Source organism: Vipera ursinii, assembly GCF_947247035.1.
Source record: "Vipera ursinii genome assembly, chromosome: 13".
Lineage (NCBI taxonomy): Eukaryota > Metazoa > Chordata > Lepidosauria > Squamata > Viperidae > Vipera > Vipera ursinii.
Window position 1 is genome coordinate 1,595,612 of NC_139526.1, and position 16,764 is coordinate 1,612,375.

General features: G+C 55.9%; 1 protein-coding gene across 1 annotated transcript in view; it reads right to left on the minus strand.

The window, feature by feature from the left end:
* Positions 1-816: 816 nt before the first annotated feature.
* The window catches only part of USP31 (ubiquitin specific peptidase 31), a gene marked incomplete at its 5' end in the record, with an annotated part of 39,528 nt that continues 23,580 nt past the window's right edge, over positions 817-16,764 (minus strand). Inside the window, 15 exons of the mRNA XM_083372418.1 lie at positions 817-5,934; positions 6,130-6,282; positions 6,570-6,728; positions 7,020-7,245; positions 7,361-7,480; positions 7,869-7,998; positions 8,514-8,591; positions 8,849-8,943; positions 9,696-9,807; positions 13,237-13,420; positions 13,639-13,783; positions 14,560-14,695; positions 14,887-14,979; positions 15,492-15,580; positions 15,931-16,071. Coding sequence (XP_083228544.1) covers positions 4,439-5,934; positions 6,130-6,282; positions 6,570-6,728; positions 7,020-7,245; positions 7,361-7,480; positions 7,869-7,998; positions 8,514-8,591; positions 8,849-8,943; positions 9,696-9,807; positions 13,237-13,420; positions 13,639-13,783; positions 14,560-14,695; positions 14,887-14,979; positions 15,492-15,580; positions 15,931-16,071 — 3,357 coding nt within the window. The 3' untranslated portion in view covers positions 817-4,438. The remainder of the gene's footprint in view (positions 5,935-6,129; positions 6,283-6,569; positions 6,729-7,019; positions 7,246-7,360; positions 7,481-7,868; positions 7,999-8,513; positions 8,592-8,848; positions 8,944-9,695; positions 9,808-13,236; positions 13,421-13,638; positions 13,784-14,559; positions 14,696-14,886; positions 14,980-15,491; positions 15,581-15,930; positions 16,072-16,764) is intronic.

Here is a 16,764-nt window from a genome sequence, read left to right on the forward strand (position 1 = left end):
AAGAGCTACAGGGGGAGAGGAATCATCACATTTTACCCTGAGGGTCTCGGAGATTTGGACAGCCCGGGAGAAACCAGGTTTGATCCTGGAGGACGAGGAGCAGGAGCCCCAGGACTGCACTGGGTGGGGAGCTGGAGTAAACTGGCCCCCAGTCTCTCCCAGCCAGATGTTCTGCAGTTTGGCGATTTTGAACTAGGGCAGTGATGGCGAACCTTTTAGAGACCGAGTGCCCAAACTGCAACCCAAAACCCACTTGTGTATCGTCGGGTGCCGGGTGGGCATGACCCATTGGGTGAGTGTGGCCAATTGGGTAGGCCTGGCCCATTGGGTAGGCATGGTTGTGGTGGTAACAGCAGACTGGGTGGGACTAAAAAGTTCAATCAATCAATTCCAACTTTGCGAGAACTTTTTTTTTCCTGCAAGAATCTGAAATTGGATTGATTGAACCTTTTTTTTCTTCTTTTTTTTTGCACAGGGCGGTGGAGGCCTAAAGCGAAGTTTTTAAACCCAGCTGAAGGCCCAGGACTGGGGCGACGGCGTGCGTGCCTGGAGAGGGCTCTGTGTGCCTGGAGAGGGCTCTGTGTGCCATCTGTGGCACACGTGCCATAAGTTCGCCACCACGGGACTAGGGAGTTCAAAAAATGCATCCACAGGAAACAGTGGTAAATCATTTCCATAGTATCGCTAAAAGCTGATCCATATATATCTTGTGCAAGGACCGAATTCTAGCTCCACTTGAGGGAGATTTTGCCATTATCTTTTAATGGGGTGGGGTGGGGTTGAAGTTTGAAGAAAAACACTTTCCCTCAAGCAAGGCCTTGTACACTGTAAATTTATTGTACTATTATTACATTTTTCGCTGTTAATCATCCAATCCCTTGTATCCAAACTCTTCTTCAGGAAAGAAAATTATTTTCAAAACATAAAAATATAAATTCTGCATATTAAAAGTGCATACAAATAAATAAAAAGCATTGACACACTCTCATGCACTTGCTCTGAAATAAGTTAAAACCCCTTCTGGGAAGGAGACACAGCCTCCCCCCCAGCAGATTGTAGAGATTTAAAAAAAAGACAGAAACTCTGATCACATATCAAAGTCAGCAGCGGGGAAGGAGAGGAACGCATGCAGCTCCTCACACGCAACTCGGGTTGCCACGGTTGACTCATCGGGTTGAGCATCTAGTTTTAGCCAAAGGTGAGCTGGGGCTCCACGGCGGTGGATTCTCCGGCTGCCCCTTCTGGAGACTGGCCAAACTCAGAAACGCTTCCGGGGCCCTCAGCAATCTCCACAACTTCCACGTTCTCCTCTTTAAGTCTCTCAAGTTCAGCTCTCGGGTCAGTGTGTCTTTTCCCCCAGTGAAGAACAACTCTTGCGTCAACTCACCAAAGATTAAAACTAAATTTTAGTTGTGAGCGGTTATGTTGGACCCATCAGCAGATTAATAGGGGAATGAGCAAAATAAGGTTTTCCCACAAACAATTCCAGCTGGAATTTCCAAGCACAAACGACTTCTGGGCCCGAGGGAGTTTCCGGAATGGCTAAGCAGAAGTCAGGTCAGGCCTGTCCTGGTTGGCGGACCCCAACGGGCCAGCCCGGGGCCATTCCTAGGCCCCTCCTAAGCAACTCTGCAGGCTGTAGCCAAACCGCCAGCTCCCCCTGGCCAGGACGAAGCTCCTCCTTCCTGCGCCAAGGGGAGGTGGCTGGCACTCCCAGTGCAGGATCTGCCAGTGGCTAACAATGTTCACAAAGCCACGCAACGAAAAGTGGGTCAGGATGAGTCTGGGGTAAAAGCTGCATAGGTTCTCTCGCTTTAGAAAGACAAACGTGACTGACAATGAGAGAAGCTGCCTCCTTTCTTTGAAGAATTTCACAGCTACGTTTTTTATCCACAGAAGTCAGCCAAGGAAGCTTTGGGGGCCCACCAAAGCAGGGAACAAAGGCCGTGGGCTCCTCAGACATATCCAGTGCAGCTTGGACAGAGACCCCCATCCCGAATTCTTGCAACACGGCCCAGGATGCCTGAGCTGCAGCCTCCGGACGGCACTCCACTGTGCTGAGGTAACACGGCCCACAGCAAGAGAAGCTGGGAGCTGCAATTTAGAAACATCAGAAGGAAAACGGGGTGCCTATCCTTGCCTTAGTGTATTCTACTGTAGCTTGCAAGAGCTGTTTGCATACTGAATATGGGCATGCATAGGGAACAGCTGGGCGGTACCATGCAAATTTAACTTCAGTAGTAGGGGGAAAGTAACTGGCCATGCTCAGCATTCCAGATGTGATTGCCACAGACAGAACTGTCTGCAGAATTAAGTCACTCCTGGAGCGTGGAGGTTTCCAGTCCCAACACTTCTCTGAACTGATCTGAGCCTCTGGTGTGTGTAAGCAAGGGCTGCAAAGTTAGTTGCAAAGGCTCTGTGTGGCGTATTGAGGACAAGTAATGTGAAGTGTTCCAAGGTACCTCTTCTGAACAGAACAAGGTACAAATTAACACCAACCTAATCAGAAAGAACAGAAGGAAGAAAGAAGAAGAAAGGCTTCTGGGATGAGGAATTGGACTCTTCAATGCTAGGATGACGACCACGCAAGGAAGAAATACGCCCGCTGAGGATGAACGCGGTTCCCATCCTCTTTGAAGGATGCCAGAATCAGTTACTACCAATCCCCACCCCCACCCTACCTAACCCCAAGACTTCAAGAGGCTTTCTAGATAGGATATTCCAGCGTCACACAATCAACACAACACCTTGATTTTTAGGCCAGCTTGTTCAGACAGATGCCCCGCGAGTGAGCCCTAGATGACAATGTTGGCAACAGAGGACCTCAAGAACAAATGGGCCTCTATCTCAATCAAAGGAGGCCCACAGGGCAATGAAGAGTAGGTCCTCACCCGAAGAGATTCCCAACAGTGGCCACAGAGCAAGACTGCTCCAAGCAAGCCGATGTTACTCCACAAAAAAGAAAGGGGACAGACACCTGAAGGGTCAAGGGACTCCTACACCCACAGGCTCTCCTCCCCCTCCTTGCTGCACACCCAACTACCGCTACAGCAAATACGTACACGCACACACGTTGTGCCTCACATGAACAGAGACCAGCCTACAATTCTCTGCCCCCACCAGGAGCCCTACAGAGTTGCAGAGACCCTCCTGGAAGTTCCTTTAACACGTGAAGGGAGCTAGCTGCCTCGTTGCCTTCCAACGGGGTGCAGCAAGTGAGCGGCTCCTTAACACTCTTGCTTGCAGAGATGTAACCCAAGATCGAGGAGGGGGCACAGGAAGCCCAGGGCAACCGCCTCCTTCTAGAGCTGCCAGGGCAAAGATCGAGCCCCCTGCAGAGCAGCAAAGAGGCGTGAGCCCAACACACAGGGACGGCTGTGGGGAACGTGCAAGGCAGAGGTGGCAGCAGCAAGGACACCGCAGCTCCTGTTGCTACTCTGCCCGGGGAAGAAGCGCACCCGCCATCCAGACTACGAGAGGATCCAAGGAATCCTCCTTTTCTGCATGTCCGTATCCAGCCAGCGGACACGGAGGGTGTTCGGGAATAGCGGAGCAAGAAAGGAGAAGGAGGGCGTCAGAAGCACAAAGCATCCAGCACCGCCAGGGAAACGTAACAAAAAACACGGGGCAGAAGACACAATTCTGGTTCCAGAGCGAGCTGGGGCAAGATGGCGTCTTGGGCTGAAAAGCCACCGGCAGGAGAAGCAGCAAGACGACGAAGAGCCTGGCCCAGTTGCCCCCCCCCAGCAGAGGGCCCCTCCCGCCAGAAGCCCTGCCGGCCACTGTCCCTCGAGGGGGATGGAGTTGGCCCACCCACCCTTCCAGGCACAGCACAGAGCCTCCCTTCCACGGCCCCCTTCACAGCCCCCTCCTCTTGGGACTCTCCTCATCCTGCCCACGGCTCCCCTTCCCGGGAGGAAAGAGGAGGTCCTGGGCAGCAACGTGCGCCTCAAGAGAAACCCCTCAGAATGAAAAGAATGTGAAAAGAGAAGAGGAGAGAAAGACAGACAGGCAGAGAGAGAGAGAAGGCACCTTTCTCAGAGTCTTCGGTTCCTCCTAGTTCTGGCTGAGCATTTACCTGAGAAATAATGTAAGCGCTGAGATATTGCCCTGGGGGAAGCAGCGACACGGGGAGCCAAGGAGGGAGGGTAGCACAGCAGAACCAGGGCACCGCTTGCGACCCGGGCTCCCTCCGCAGGTCGTCTCGGCTCAGAGCTGGGCCACCACCCGCCCTGGCCAGCCCCAGGAGAGCACGCCTGGCACGTTGGACACTCCCAGAGGCCTGCCTGGACAGGCTGTGGAGGGTCCCTGGGCAGCCCTGCAAGCAGCCATGGGGGCCCGGCACCAGGGGCCTGAGCAGCGAGGTTCCCCCATCCACGGAACACGAGGAGGTCTCCCCTCCGGGGCAGCTGAGGAGCAGCAGCCGAGCAGCAGCGGATCACGGCGACAGGGAAGACGCGCGGGGGGAGGAGGGCACTGCCGGGGGGAGCCTGGGCACAGCCTTGTTGGTGGCTGGCCTGCCCCCTCCAGGGGACTTAGGGCTGCCCTCCGCCTGGGAAGACTGCAATTTGCAAGTGGTCAGCAGGGAGCGTTTGCCGGCCAGCAGGGGGTCTTTGGCAGCCACGTTGGCACTGGGGAGCGTTGCCTTCTCCAGAGGCTTCTCCTCCGAGAGGGTCTTCCCCGCAGCCTTGCAGGAGCCGCCCCCCGCCTTTTTGGCCAGCAGGGTGGTCTTGCCCAGGTCAGCTGACCGGCGGGTCTCCTTCTGGCGGAGGGCAGACTTGAAGAAGGACAAGCCTTTCTCCTCCGACTTGCTGTCCCTCTTCAGGTTGGACCGGGAGCCGGTGCCGGGCGAGCGCAGGCTGGCCAAGGAGGTGCTGCGCACGTGCTTGCCCTCGGGGACCCTGCCCTCCCCCCGCGCCTGGCCCAGCCGGGGAGAGCTTGTGCGCGGGCTGGCGGCCCCGCCCGCCTTCTCCGAGCCCAGGCTCAGCTTGGAGCCCTCCCTGCTGAGGCCGCGCTCGGAAGTCCTGCTCTTGCCCGAGGGGGGGTGTCCCCGCACAGAGCCCCCAGAGCTCCTTCTGGCCGCCGCGGAGGAAGACGGCGAGGAAACCGGCCGGTGCTTCTGCTGGGTGGAGGTGGCAGAGGCGGCCTCGGGGCCCTTCGCGCCAGCGTCTTTCTTGCCCAGCCTGGCCACAGGAGAACCAGGGCGCCCACCGGCCCTGCACAAGTCCAGCTTGCTCCGGGAACGGGGCGCCTTTGGCAAAGCCTTGGAGGGAGGGGGGGACGGGGCCGACCGGTGAGATGTCAGGGAATCCTGGCTGGACAGGACTGCCCGCCCTGACTTCAAGCCGCTGCCCTGCCCATGGCTGTCTTGGGAGGGAGGGGCCTGGAGTGGGCTGCCACCGTCCGGCTTGGCCAGCCAGCCGAAGTTCTGACCCTCCTTGACCGGAGAGCTTTCCACAGAGTCGCTCTGGTCAACGAAGGCGATCTGGTTGTTGTTGTCAAAGGGGCCCAGAGGGGACCTGTTCCTGTCCGTCTGCAGGCCGGTCTTGCCGGGGGCTTTCCACGCTGGAGCATCATCTCTGAAGACCCCTTCCATGACTGCCAGGGGGGCCCTGCCGAGCGTCCGAGAGTCCCGCTGGCCGTGGTGGCCGCCTCCTGCTTCCCTGGGCTCCAGGGGGCTGCCGGAGAGACTCCGCCGGCTACCAAAGCAGGAGGTGGCCACACGGTCGTCGGCCGACTCTCCGATTCTCTCCAGGGTGGTGGAGGAGCCGTGGACAGGAGAAGCCGAGTTGGAGCGCATCTGCAGCTTGGCGGAGAGGGGCCACGATGGGCGGGCCCCGTTTTCGTTGGTGGCCAAAGGGCTGGTCACCGAGGATCTGGAAGACAGGTTCTGGCGCTGGACGCTCCTCACAAAGGGCCGGGTCGAAAACCCTCCTGCAAGGCGCAAAGACAGAAGCCATCACGTCGCCTCGGCCTTCCCCACACAGGAGCCAGGCGCCCTCCTCGTCCTCCTGGACCCCCGAGGCCGGCACAGTTCCCTGTCCGAGGGCTGAGCAGCAGGGGCGAAAGACTCGCACCCAGTGCTGGGAAGGAAGCTAGTCCCCAAGACCCCTGCCCCCGTGTACGCACCATCATCCTCACTCCGCTCTCCCATCAGCTCCACCGACTCCGAGAGGGAAGCCAGCGAGGTGCGCCTGGAGGAGGCTGCCGAGGCCACGCTGGGCGGTTTGCTGCCCGGTAGCCGACTCACCCAGTGCTCACACAAGGAGGAGCTGGTGGAACCTGTCGTAAGAAAAGGTCAGGCGGGGGAGAGCCTCAGGGGCCACAGTCCAAGAGAAGCATCCTTGTTTTCGGGTCAGCGTGGGGTCCTAGCAGGACCACTGACGCAGGCAGCCAATGGCCAGATCTCCTGGGGGGGGGCCCTCTGAGTCACCTGGTTGGCTGGGAAAGGAGGGCCAGGCAGGAGAGCGAAGGGGCCCATCCGAGGCCTCGCTGAGTCAGAAGGAAGGTCTCTGACCTTGTGACCCGCAAGGATGGCTGGGAAGGGCGGCAGCAGCTGGTGCTCTTACCTGCCAGGGAACTGTTGGCTGACCAGGCGGGAATGGCCGTCCGCCTCTGGTAGAAGAGGATGTAGGCAGTGGGCTTGCACACCTCATTCTCGGCCAGCTGCTGGACCTCGCTGTCGTCAAAGCAGTACCAGAGGCCATCGACGGAGTTCTTGCAGTAGGCTGCAAGAGACGGTGGGTTGCATCGGGGACAGCCACCCTCAGCAGCCTCTCGGGCTGGGCTCCCCAAGGCAACGTGGCCCACCACAGCCCCCCGAGCAGGGAGGGGGAAAGGAGCTCGCCCAAGCTGAGGGGCACCCCACTCTGGGGAAAAAACCCAGGGGGAGAGCCCTTGAAAAGCTCTGCTGGGAGTCACAGGGATCCGAGCACTGGTCTAGCCGGGGGGGGGGTGGAGCAGGCCCTGCCGGGAGAAAGGCCACCCGTGATGCCGAAGGGCGGCAGCAGCTCGGTCACCTGTGTAGTGCCCGCCCTGCATGGTGCCATGGTGGTTGCACACCGCATACAGGTCGTAGATGAAGTCCTCTGGGTCTCTGCCCAGGCCGTAGGGGCGCCTCCAGGGGGACCAGTGGGAGGGCAGGCTCCAGCTGCTCTGGCTTCGCTTGACCACGTGAGGGGTCATGTCAAGGCCCGTCAGGGGAAAGCGGACCATGTTCTGAAGCTTCATGCGCCGGTCTCCTTCCTGGCGAAGAGGCGGAAAGGGGGGCATCACCAGCCAGCGCCGCACCAGGCAGACCCGGGGGCAGCTCCCCGACCGGCCCTGGCCGTAGAGGAGGCCCAAGGCAGCCCCCCCTCACCTGTCGGAAGCGCTTCAAGTGAATGATTAGCACGTCAGGCAGCGTCCAGAGGCTCAGGCTGATGCTTCCTTGCTGCAGCTGCTTGCAGTGAGGGCAGCGCCAGGCATCGTCGGGGGCCAGCTGGAAGCGTGGGCGGAGGCGGTCAGAGGAGCAACGGGAGCCCTTCCCTGGCCCTGCAAGCCCCCTCCTTCCAAGCAAGGCAGAGCAAGCGGAGCACAGCCACGGCCAGGTTAGGAGGCAGAGAGTGGCCCCAGCCCTTCCTGCAACCCTGCCTGCTTCTCCCGGCCCTTCAGAGGAGATCCACTGGGGGGCGCTTTGGAGCAAGAAACACGCGCTCCTCCTCCCAGCCACCTGGCTGCAAAGCACTGGATTCAATGTTATTTCCCCGTAGCAAACCAGACCAAGTTGAGAAGGGGGCGGGACTACGCAGGGAAGCTTTGGGGGGCGGTTTCCCCGCAGCCGGGGAGGGGCGAAGCTTCCCAGGGGACCCGCCAGGCCACCCACCTACCTGCTCCTCTTTGGTGTAGAGCTGGAAACACTGGGCTAAGGTGCAGGACTGAGGCTGCTGGTGCAGCGCCCTCTGCTGGCGGACACTCTCAGCATCGGGGATGTACTCATCTTGGGTGTGGATGAACAAGCTGCAACACGCAGGAGGAGCAAAGAGGCATTTTGGCTCCCGTTTATTTCGATGGCCGCCCAGCTGAAAGAGCGACACTCTGGGCAGCACACCAGGCCGGGAAGCAGGAAGAAAGAAAAACAGCCCACGCCAGGCAAGCCCGAAAGGATTCAATGGCAATCAGGACGGGAACGCCCGATTCTCTCCAGCGGGAGGCTCTGCCTGGGAATGAGCTCAGCTGCCTTTGCAAGGCCCGCAGGATCGGGGCCAACAGTGTAGCGGGGGCGGGGGGATGTGGAGATTGGTCCAAAGGGCAGGGGCCACCGCCCAAAAGGTGCACCTCTTGGGCTCATGGACTCCTCTGAACATCATCTGGAAGGCTGGCTGATGCCTCCCAGACATGCCACCCGCCCGCTGCCCCTGCCAGCAGCCGCTTTGGGGGAGAAGGGGAAGCCCTGCAGAGTGGTCCCGAGGACCCCACGGGCCTCTGGATCAGAGTCCGCAGCAAGCGCCCCGCGAAGCCTGGCCTTTCCTTACTAGTCTTTCGTCTCCTTGTCCCATTCGACCACCAACTTCACGTGGGGGGTCCCGCCTGTCCCACAAGACTTCAAGGTTCTGCAAACGGAACAGAATCTAAGGGAAGAGCCCACCACACCCACCAGGATCGGCCCCTTCAATGGCTGCCACCCTCACGGAACTGGGGGAAAGAGGGCGGGTGCCCTTTGGAGAAGCAGCTGGGCTCCATGCCATTGCCGCCCCAGAGACCCTGCTCCTCCGAAGACCGGGGAGGGAGGCCACAAGAGCCGCTTGGTGTGTCTCCCCACGAGAAGGAGCAGCTCCTTGGCCTGAGGGAAGAGCTCCATCCTGCTCACCGTTCCACCATCAGGTGGCAGAGGGGCCGTTCCTCCTGCGGCAAGAGGTACGTGATGCCCACCGCACTGACCACTCGCAAGCTGAAGGGACACACCTGCGTGGGGGGGTAAGAAGAGGGCGGACCTGTCAGAGTACGGGCAGAGGCAAGCCACCGTTCCTGGGCTCAGGCCCAAAGTTAAATGGCCAGAATGTGGAATCCAGAGGCCCTCCAAAAAATACAGATAGTCCTCAACTTAAAGTTACCACAGACCCCCCCCCCAAAAAAAAAGCTGCTTACAACCCAAAGTTCCAACAAATGAGGACACACAGACACACACAGTCACATGACCGCCCTTTGGGCACTTGCGACCAGCCCAAATTTCTGGCCGTTTGAAACATTCTGCAGTCCTAGGGACTACGCTTTAGGGTGTTTTCACCAGAAACCGGCATTGACTTCCAGTTTCCAGCAAAAGCTGCCAGGCTGAACTGCAGTCGCAAGTCGAGGGGCAGCTGCACAGGCCTTACAACCTCTTGCAATTTCACTCTTCCTTTTAGGGGCCCCTCCACGACTGCTCAGAATTGAGCAAGGAGGGCAGAAATCTCAGGGGTGGCTCAGCTTCCCCACCGTTGTGATGTCCAACAATGTCTCACATAATCTCCACCCAGCATTTTGTTACAGATTTTTCATTCTTTGGCATTTGGATTGGCACCGCTTATCATGGTTATTGCTGAGAAAATAGGAGGGAGGGAGGTGTTTTAGTAATGCCAATTAAATCTGTAAGCAGTCCTGCTGCATTTAGTTAGTGACCGCGAGACCAGCTCTCCGTCCTTGCTCCAGGCCCAGGGGCCAAAGGGAGGGGCCCATACCTGAATGCAGGCTGAGGGGCGCAGAAAATACTGCATCTTATCCAAGATCTCCTTCTGCAGAAGGTCCCAAGGGATGGTCTTCTCCAAATGCAGCACGAAGGGCTGGCCAAACCTGACAAAAGAGCAGCAGAAAGAGGAAAAAACATGGCAGGACCCACCCATTAACTGAGCTCCCCGTGTGTGTGTGCGTGTGAGAGAGAGAGAGAGAGAGAGAGAGAGAGAGTGTGTGTGTGTGTGTGTGTGTGTGAGAGAGAGAGAGAGAGAGAGAGAGAGAGAGAGAGAGAGAGAGAGAGAGAGAGAGAGAGAGAGAGAGAGAGAGAGAGAGAGAGAGAGAGAGAGAGAGAGGGAGGAAGAGAAAACTCAAGTTCACTGCAAGCCAATTGAAAACGTAATCTTACAGCCAGGGCTTTTTTTCTCATAGAACGCTCAGAACGGAGTTCCGGCACCTTTTTTGGACGGAACCTTGTAGGGTAGGCAAGGCGGGTTGTATGACACGTGTGAGTTCCGGCACCTTTTTCTTTTACAAAAAAGCACTGCTTACAAGCAATATAAAATTAATTAATTCCAAGTTCAACAGCACTTCTGAGATTGGACTTTGGTATCTTCAGGATGTTTGGCTCCCAAAATACCAAATTTATAATTTTATTAATTATATCAATTGGCTTATAGTATTTGAATATTCAATCAGGTACCTCCAAAATCAAAATTGTTATTAGCTTAATAACAATTAGTTATGTAGCTTAAATGTTAAATAAATACGAAATGTTATGTATTAACCAGTGGTGGGATTCAAATACGTGAACAACCAGTTCTCTATGTGGATGCCGCTTCCGGAAGTCCATTCTGGGTCTGGGCAACAAAAAATTGCCGAACCGGCTGAATCCCACCACTGGTATTAATCTGTTCAATAACTTGCCAAAGGGCTTAACTCAACATATAGCTTTGGATTTTAAGCTAGCAAAAACTACTGAGGTTCTGATTTCAGCTCATCTGAAACTTTATGTCTTTCACCTGCAGGCACCAGATTCCAGGACGAGAGTCTAAGATGACACAGGGAGACCCAATGCGCAATCCGGGGCTCCTCCTGGACTCACAGGCCCTGCTAGAAGAACAGGTGCCAGCCGTGGCCAGGAGGGCCTCTGCACACTTTCAGGTTGCGCAACATTTGTAGTGGAGTGGGAGGCTCTGCTCACAGTCACTCATGCCCTTGTGACCTTCTGGCTGGATTACTGCAATGTGCTCTACATGGGGCTGCCCTTGAAGAGCATTCAGAAGCTTCAACCGGTACAGAATGCAGCTGCAGGGATAGGAAATGATGTCGGATATTCGACACACGTAACGCCACTGTTTCGTGAGCTGCATTGGCTGCCAGTGTGTTTCCGGGTGCAACTGTATTAAACCACGGAGGCTTTTCCAGGGAATCAAGTTGTCACCTTTAAAGCTGTTCGTGGCTTTGGGGGCCAGGTTATCTGAGGGAGCATCTTCTCCCAGTCCTTTCTACCTGTCCAATTCGGGCCAGCAGGATGGGGAAGCTGTGGGTCCCATCAGCCAAGGAAGGTTGGCTGGGGGGGAGGAGAGGTGCCTTCTCTGCTGTAGCGCGCCCCCCCTCAAAACATTCCCTTCCGGAGACCAGAATAAGCCCCACCCTGTTGGTCTTCCACAAGACTTCAAAAAAACTGGCTGTGTAACGCAGTCTGGGGTCCCAAGTGTGTGAAGGACACCATTTCCTGGTTATGTTGACACTGTTGCTGAGCAAGAAAAGCTGTTAAGTGAATTTTGCCCTACTTTATGACCCACCTTGCCACAGTTGTTAAGTGAATCAATGTAACTGTTAGAATCAATGTAATTAAGCTAGTAACCTGGTTGTTAAGTGAATCCGGCTTCCCCACTGACTCTGCTTGTCAGAAGGTGGCAAAAGGGGATCACGTGACCACCCCCACCCCCTGGGACGCTGCCACCGTCATAAATGTGAGTCAGTTGCCAAGCATCTGAATTTTGATCGTGTGATCGTGGGGATGCTGCAACGATTGTAAGTGTGAAACATGGTCCTAAGTCATTTTCAGTGCCAAATGTCAGTAAATGAATTATTGTAAGTCAAGGACGGCCAGTATAATAGCTCTTGGTTGCTGACTGTTTTTAATTTCTTTTTTGCGTTGTTTTAACTGTTTAATTTAGAGTAACTGGTTGAGATGGGAGGCTAGAATGAATGAATGAATGAATGAATGAATGAATGAATTTCTATAAAACATCTTTAGCAGTGGAAAGTGTCCCCCACCTCCGGAAGCAAATCCTAAAGCCCTGGCCCCAAATCTTCAGTCCCCCCAAGCTGAAATGGGCCTGCCCCCCCATCTCCCCCCCCCCGAGTCCGTGCCAGAGCAACTGGTTGAAACCAAAAGGTACAGAGAAGTCCTTTTGTTGTAAATCACCAGAATCATAAAGTGGGTCATCACTTAACCCCCACACCAATTTTATGACCTTTTTGCAGGCGTGCACACACACACACACACACACACACACACACACACACAGAGTTGATTGCTATGGTGCTTTTTTTTGCCGGAAACCAGAAGTAAATGTCAATTTCTGGATAAAAGTGTTGTACATCACAGTCACATGGCTGCGGGATGGCACAAAGAGCCATAAATTAGGGCCAGTTGTCAAAACGCGGTCACGTGGTCGCAGAGGGGATCCAGACCTCAGAACTCGGGAACCAGGTGTCCATCATAACTATGAATGGTTGCTAAGTAACCAGTCGTAAGTCAAGAGACTACCCGTCCATCTTGGTGAAGCTCAGTTCTGAGAGTGGGCGCTGGGCTGGCAATGTCTTTTTTAAAAGTGTCACCCAGACCATGACGTACAACTCCCTCCGTTTTGATGCTTCTATTAATACAACATACAACACATCTGACGACTTCGTCCACTGCGGCTGACCTATCTCAGTTCCATCTGGGACCACTGCTAAATGCATAAAGGCCTTTTTATGTCCTCCTCCAGGGAATCCGATCTGCCCACGTGTCAAAAGGATGGAGAATTAGGGCTCGGCCCTTCGTAATGAGGACTCGGCCCACTGCTAAGCCTTTTCAGCACAATTATAAGGAGATATTCCTTGCTAACGGAAGACTCATCACCATCTCCCAAAGATTCTGGACAGTTTATACATTGCTGAAAACATTTTAAAAAGAAATAAAGAAAGCAAAAAAGAATAAAGATGGTAGGAATGAGAAAGCCAGATGAGAAAAAACAAAAAGGCCTTGGGGGGGGCGGCGGCCTTTGAAACACCATCAGAGTGGGGGGAGGTCATTCAGGTCTCAGGGGTGGGACTTCATTCCAGAGGGCGGGGGCTGTAAGAGAGAAGCCCCAACAGGTGGCACTGTTTAATTGAAGGGACCCGGCGCCTGCCAATCCTGCCCAATAGGACCGGCCGGGCAGGGACTGCCAGCGACCAGGCCCTGTGACCCTGCGACAGATTCAGACCCAGGTAAAGAAGAGTGTCCGGAAAGGGCTCAGGGCTCCTCCGGTGGAGCCAGGCCTCCAGCCTTACCGCTTTCCCTGCTGACCACTGCAGGCTCTGTTGCACACCAGCACCACAAGCTTATCGCTCAGAGCAGCAGCTGCCGCCATTGTCCGGGCACTGCCGCTCTCCAACGTAACCTGGGCGTAAGTGGGTGACTTGGCATGGTCGAGGCTGTATTTCAAGTGGTTCAGATTACTGTTGGCGTGGATTCCTGGAAGAGAGCATGCGAGAGTTTCAGCAGAGATGCCCAGAGCAGAAGGCCCAGCTCCGCTTCCCAAATCTGAACTGGACAGAAAGAGCTTAAGTGATGGGATGGAAGGCCAAGAGGTGACCTTCTCTGGAACGAACAGAAGTCCAGAGATCCAAGGACCAAAGCAGGGGGACCCCCACCCAGCCCTCGTTGCCCAGAGATCCCACAGGTCGACATACCTCTCTGGCTTAGGATCCCTTCTGGCCAGAAGATCTCCGGGGTCTCAAAGGCAAAGATACAGTCGCTCTCTTGCACCGTGTCAAGGTCATCCAAGTCAGAGAAAGAGCGATGAAAGCCGTCGTAATACATCTCCGTGAGCACAATCTGGAGAGGCCCAGAGAGGACAGCCCTGTCTCTCTCGCAACGTGGCCCAGCCGAGCAGCACCTGCGCAGCAGCAGGGCCCAGAGCCAAGGGGTGCAGCAGGGCCTCAGGCTCAGCCCCCCTTCCTCTAACTAGAGGCACCAAGACTCCGCGCTTAGACCCAGTCGGCCTGACCAAATGCCGAATTAGCCCAGCCTTTCAGGAAGGACCGAAAGCCGCACCGTCTTGTGCTCCGTTGTCCCCCACCCCCCACCCCAATTTGGAGATGGCTGTGGTGCCTCTTCTAAGAACTTATCTGCTGACACCGTAGTTAAAATGCGGCATTGCAGGCTGACTCTGCCGACTGCCAGCAGTTCGATCGTGATGGGTTCTGGGTTCGCTAAAATGAGGACCCAGATTGTTGGGGGCAACGTGCAAATGCTCCTTCATTGTAAGCCGCCCAGAGAGTGCTGCAAAGCACTACAGAGTCTTGATATTGCTGTTGTCTCATACCATAATTAAGTCACGAACTATCTTGGATGTGTCCAGAACTGTCCGGCTCCAGACGTAAAGGCTGTAAAGGCACCATGAACACGGCCACCTAATTTCCCTTTCTTTCCTATGGAGACCCGGCATCAGCTTCGCTGAATATGGCTCTGCTCGGAGCTGGCTTCCAGCTCCCGAGCAAGTGGAAAGGGAACAGAGGCAGCCTTGAGCATCTGCTCACCCATGGCAGGCTCAACAGACAGGGGAGAGTAGTCTGGTTGGGAAGACCACCCAAATACCCTTCCCCCCTTACCTGTTTGGCAGGTATTTTGGTTTCTCTGGCCACCGCTTCCCTCAACTGGGCCACTGTTCCGGACAAAGGCACGGCCACTCCAATGCGCATGCAGTGGGAACACTTCCCTCGATAGACCACGGTAATGTACAGCGGGCTGCAGAGAGCCAAACAGGCTGCTGAGCGGCTCCCTCCCGCACCAGAAGGGGTCCTTCTCTCAGACCACCCAGAGGGGGAGGGAAAGGCCAGCTCTCTCCCAACAGTCCCGCAGAGCTTCTCGTGAGGGGCTTCTGCCTCGTTTCACTCGCCGCCTGTTAAGGTGAGGCGATCCTGGTCGTGCAGACCTACCGTGTGTGGGGCAGCGGGATTGGCAGAGAAATGCAGAGGAAAGGGTCGAAGGTGTTGCTCTGCTTCTGGCAATGAGGACATGTCAAGGATGACCTGGGAACAGAAAAGCCCTCTTTTTCCTCGACCCCACACAGCAAAGCCTTGCCCAGAGAAGCCATCAGGGGGAGCCCCTGCTGATAAGAAGACCTCCCACTCCCCACCGTTACCCGTGCCCAAAAGTTCAATTAACCTCCGACAGTGGAAGGGAAGTAAAGAACAATGAAGCCATTAAAAAACGCAAAGAGGAAGGCCCAAGCTGGCTTTTGCACCGACATCTCCACGTGGAAGCCTCCTTTTTCCACCCAGGAGCATCACATGTGGTTAGATGCATGACAGGCTGAGCCAGGACAGCCGCCCCGCAGCTCCCGTTGGTGGGAATTAGACCCAAGAGGAGCTCAGGAGACCAAGGCCGCCCACCCAGGCGCTGCCCTTCCAGCTGGCAGCTCCCAGGGACAGAACAGCCCAGGCAGCGCAGCCCAGAAACAGCCCTGCTTGCCGGGTCTGAGGGCCAATGGTCTTTATTTCAGGGCGAAGCCAGGTGAGCAGAAAGCAGGAGGGGACCTCACCTGTACTGTGCTTGAAAGAGTTCCTGGACGAAAGTGCTGTTGACTGGCAAGAGGCTTCCCTCAATCAGGGAATCTTCTTCTAATGGTAGCTAAAACAAAAGGGATTCAGGAAGGCCGGTCAGTGCGGGCACCGTCAGGGATCCAGTAAGGTGAGCCCCGAGGGCGACCGGAAAGCCAAGACTTTCTGAAAGTCCACAAGAACAACACCGGGGAACTGAAACACCCAAAGGTCTCCTCCCAGTGAGGCTCTTTTGCGTACAGGCCTTTTGTGATCCCAGGAGGACATTCAGCAAGGAACGCAAAGCACACAACGACCCAAGGCAACCCAGTGCAGTTCAGCCCAGTGGTGCAATTCGTCTTCCGGATTGCCATCGTTCTCTCCACGGGGCTCTTCCGCAGCCAAGCCAAGAGCAACCGGCTCCAAAGGAGAGTGCTTCACCTTCACAGACGCTCTCCCGTCGCTGTTCTTCACTAAATTGTGGAGATCTTCATGGACTCTGTCCAGAAGCCAGAGCAGGAACTCCTGCGCGTCGTGTTGCGAGCTCCCTCGGAACTGCAAGGCGTTCTTGGAAACGATGCTCTGTGGAGAAAGAGCACACAGGTTGAAGGAACCCCACCCGGGGAACACAGCCCCCCCCCCACTTTCAGGATGCTTCCCATCTGACAGGGGACAGGTAAAGTTGGATCCCCCCCAGGCCATCTTCTTGGAAAAGGTATTATTGCAACACCTTGTGCCCCTCCTTCAGGCCAACCCACCAGCCCACCTCCCTCTTCCTGAGTGGACACATGGAGGGCCGCCACGACACGCATGGGAGAGACCGGGCATGGATTTTGGGGGGGAGGGGCTCTGATCCATCCACATGGATCCCTAAACATTCAGATGACCTTCAGGGTTGATGAAACAGCTCCCAATAACTAGGACACTGTTAGCCTTGGAAACACCAGGAGGGACCGATGATTGCCTAACTGTACAATCTGTTTCCAGTGATTTGTTTTATGGATTACTCTAAGTGACCAGAAGTCCTTGGGGAGCCCGGGACAAGGCAGCAAACACCCCCCATCCCCTGCAATTCGTGCAAGCCAAAGCAGCAACCCTCCAGCAGAGCCTCCCCCGCTGGCCTCCAAATGCCTTTTAGGGACGCCCCTTGGTCCTTCCCACCACCGAGGACAGCAACAGGCAGATGTGCTCCAGGGGTGGAAGAGAGACCGTAACCCTAAGCCAAACCCAGGGTGAGTCCAGACTCTTCCCGAGGGTTAAAAGCAGCAGCACAAA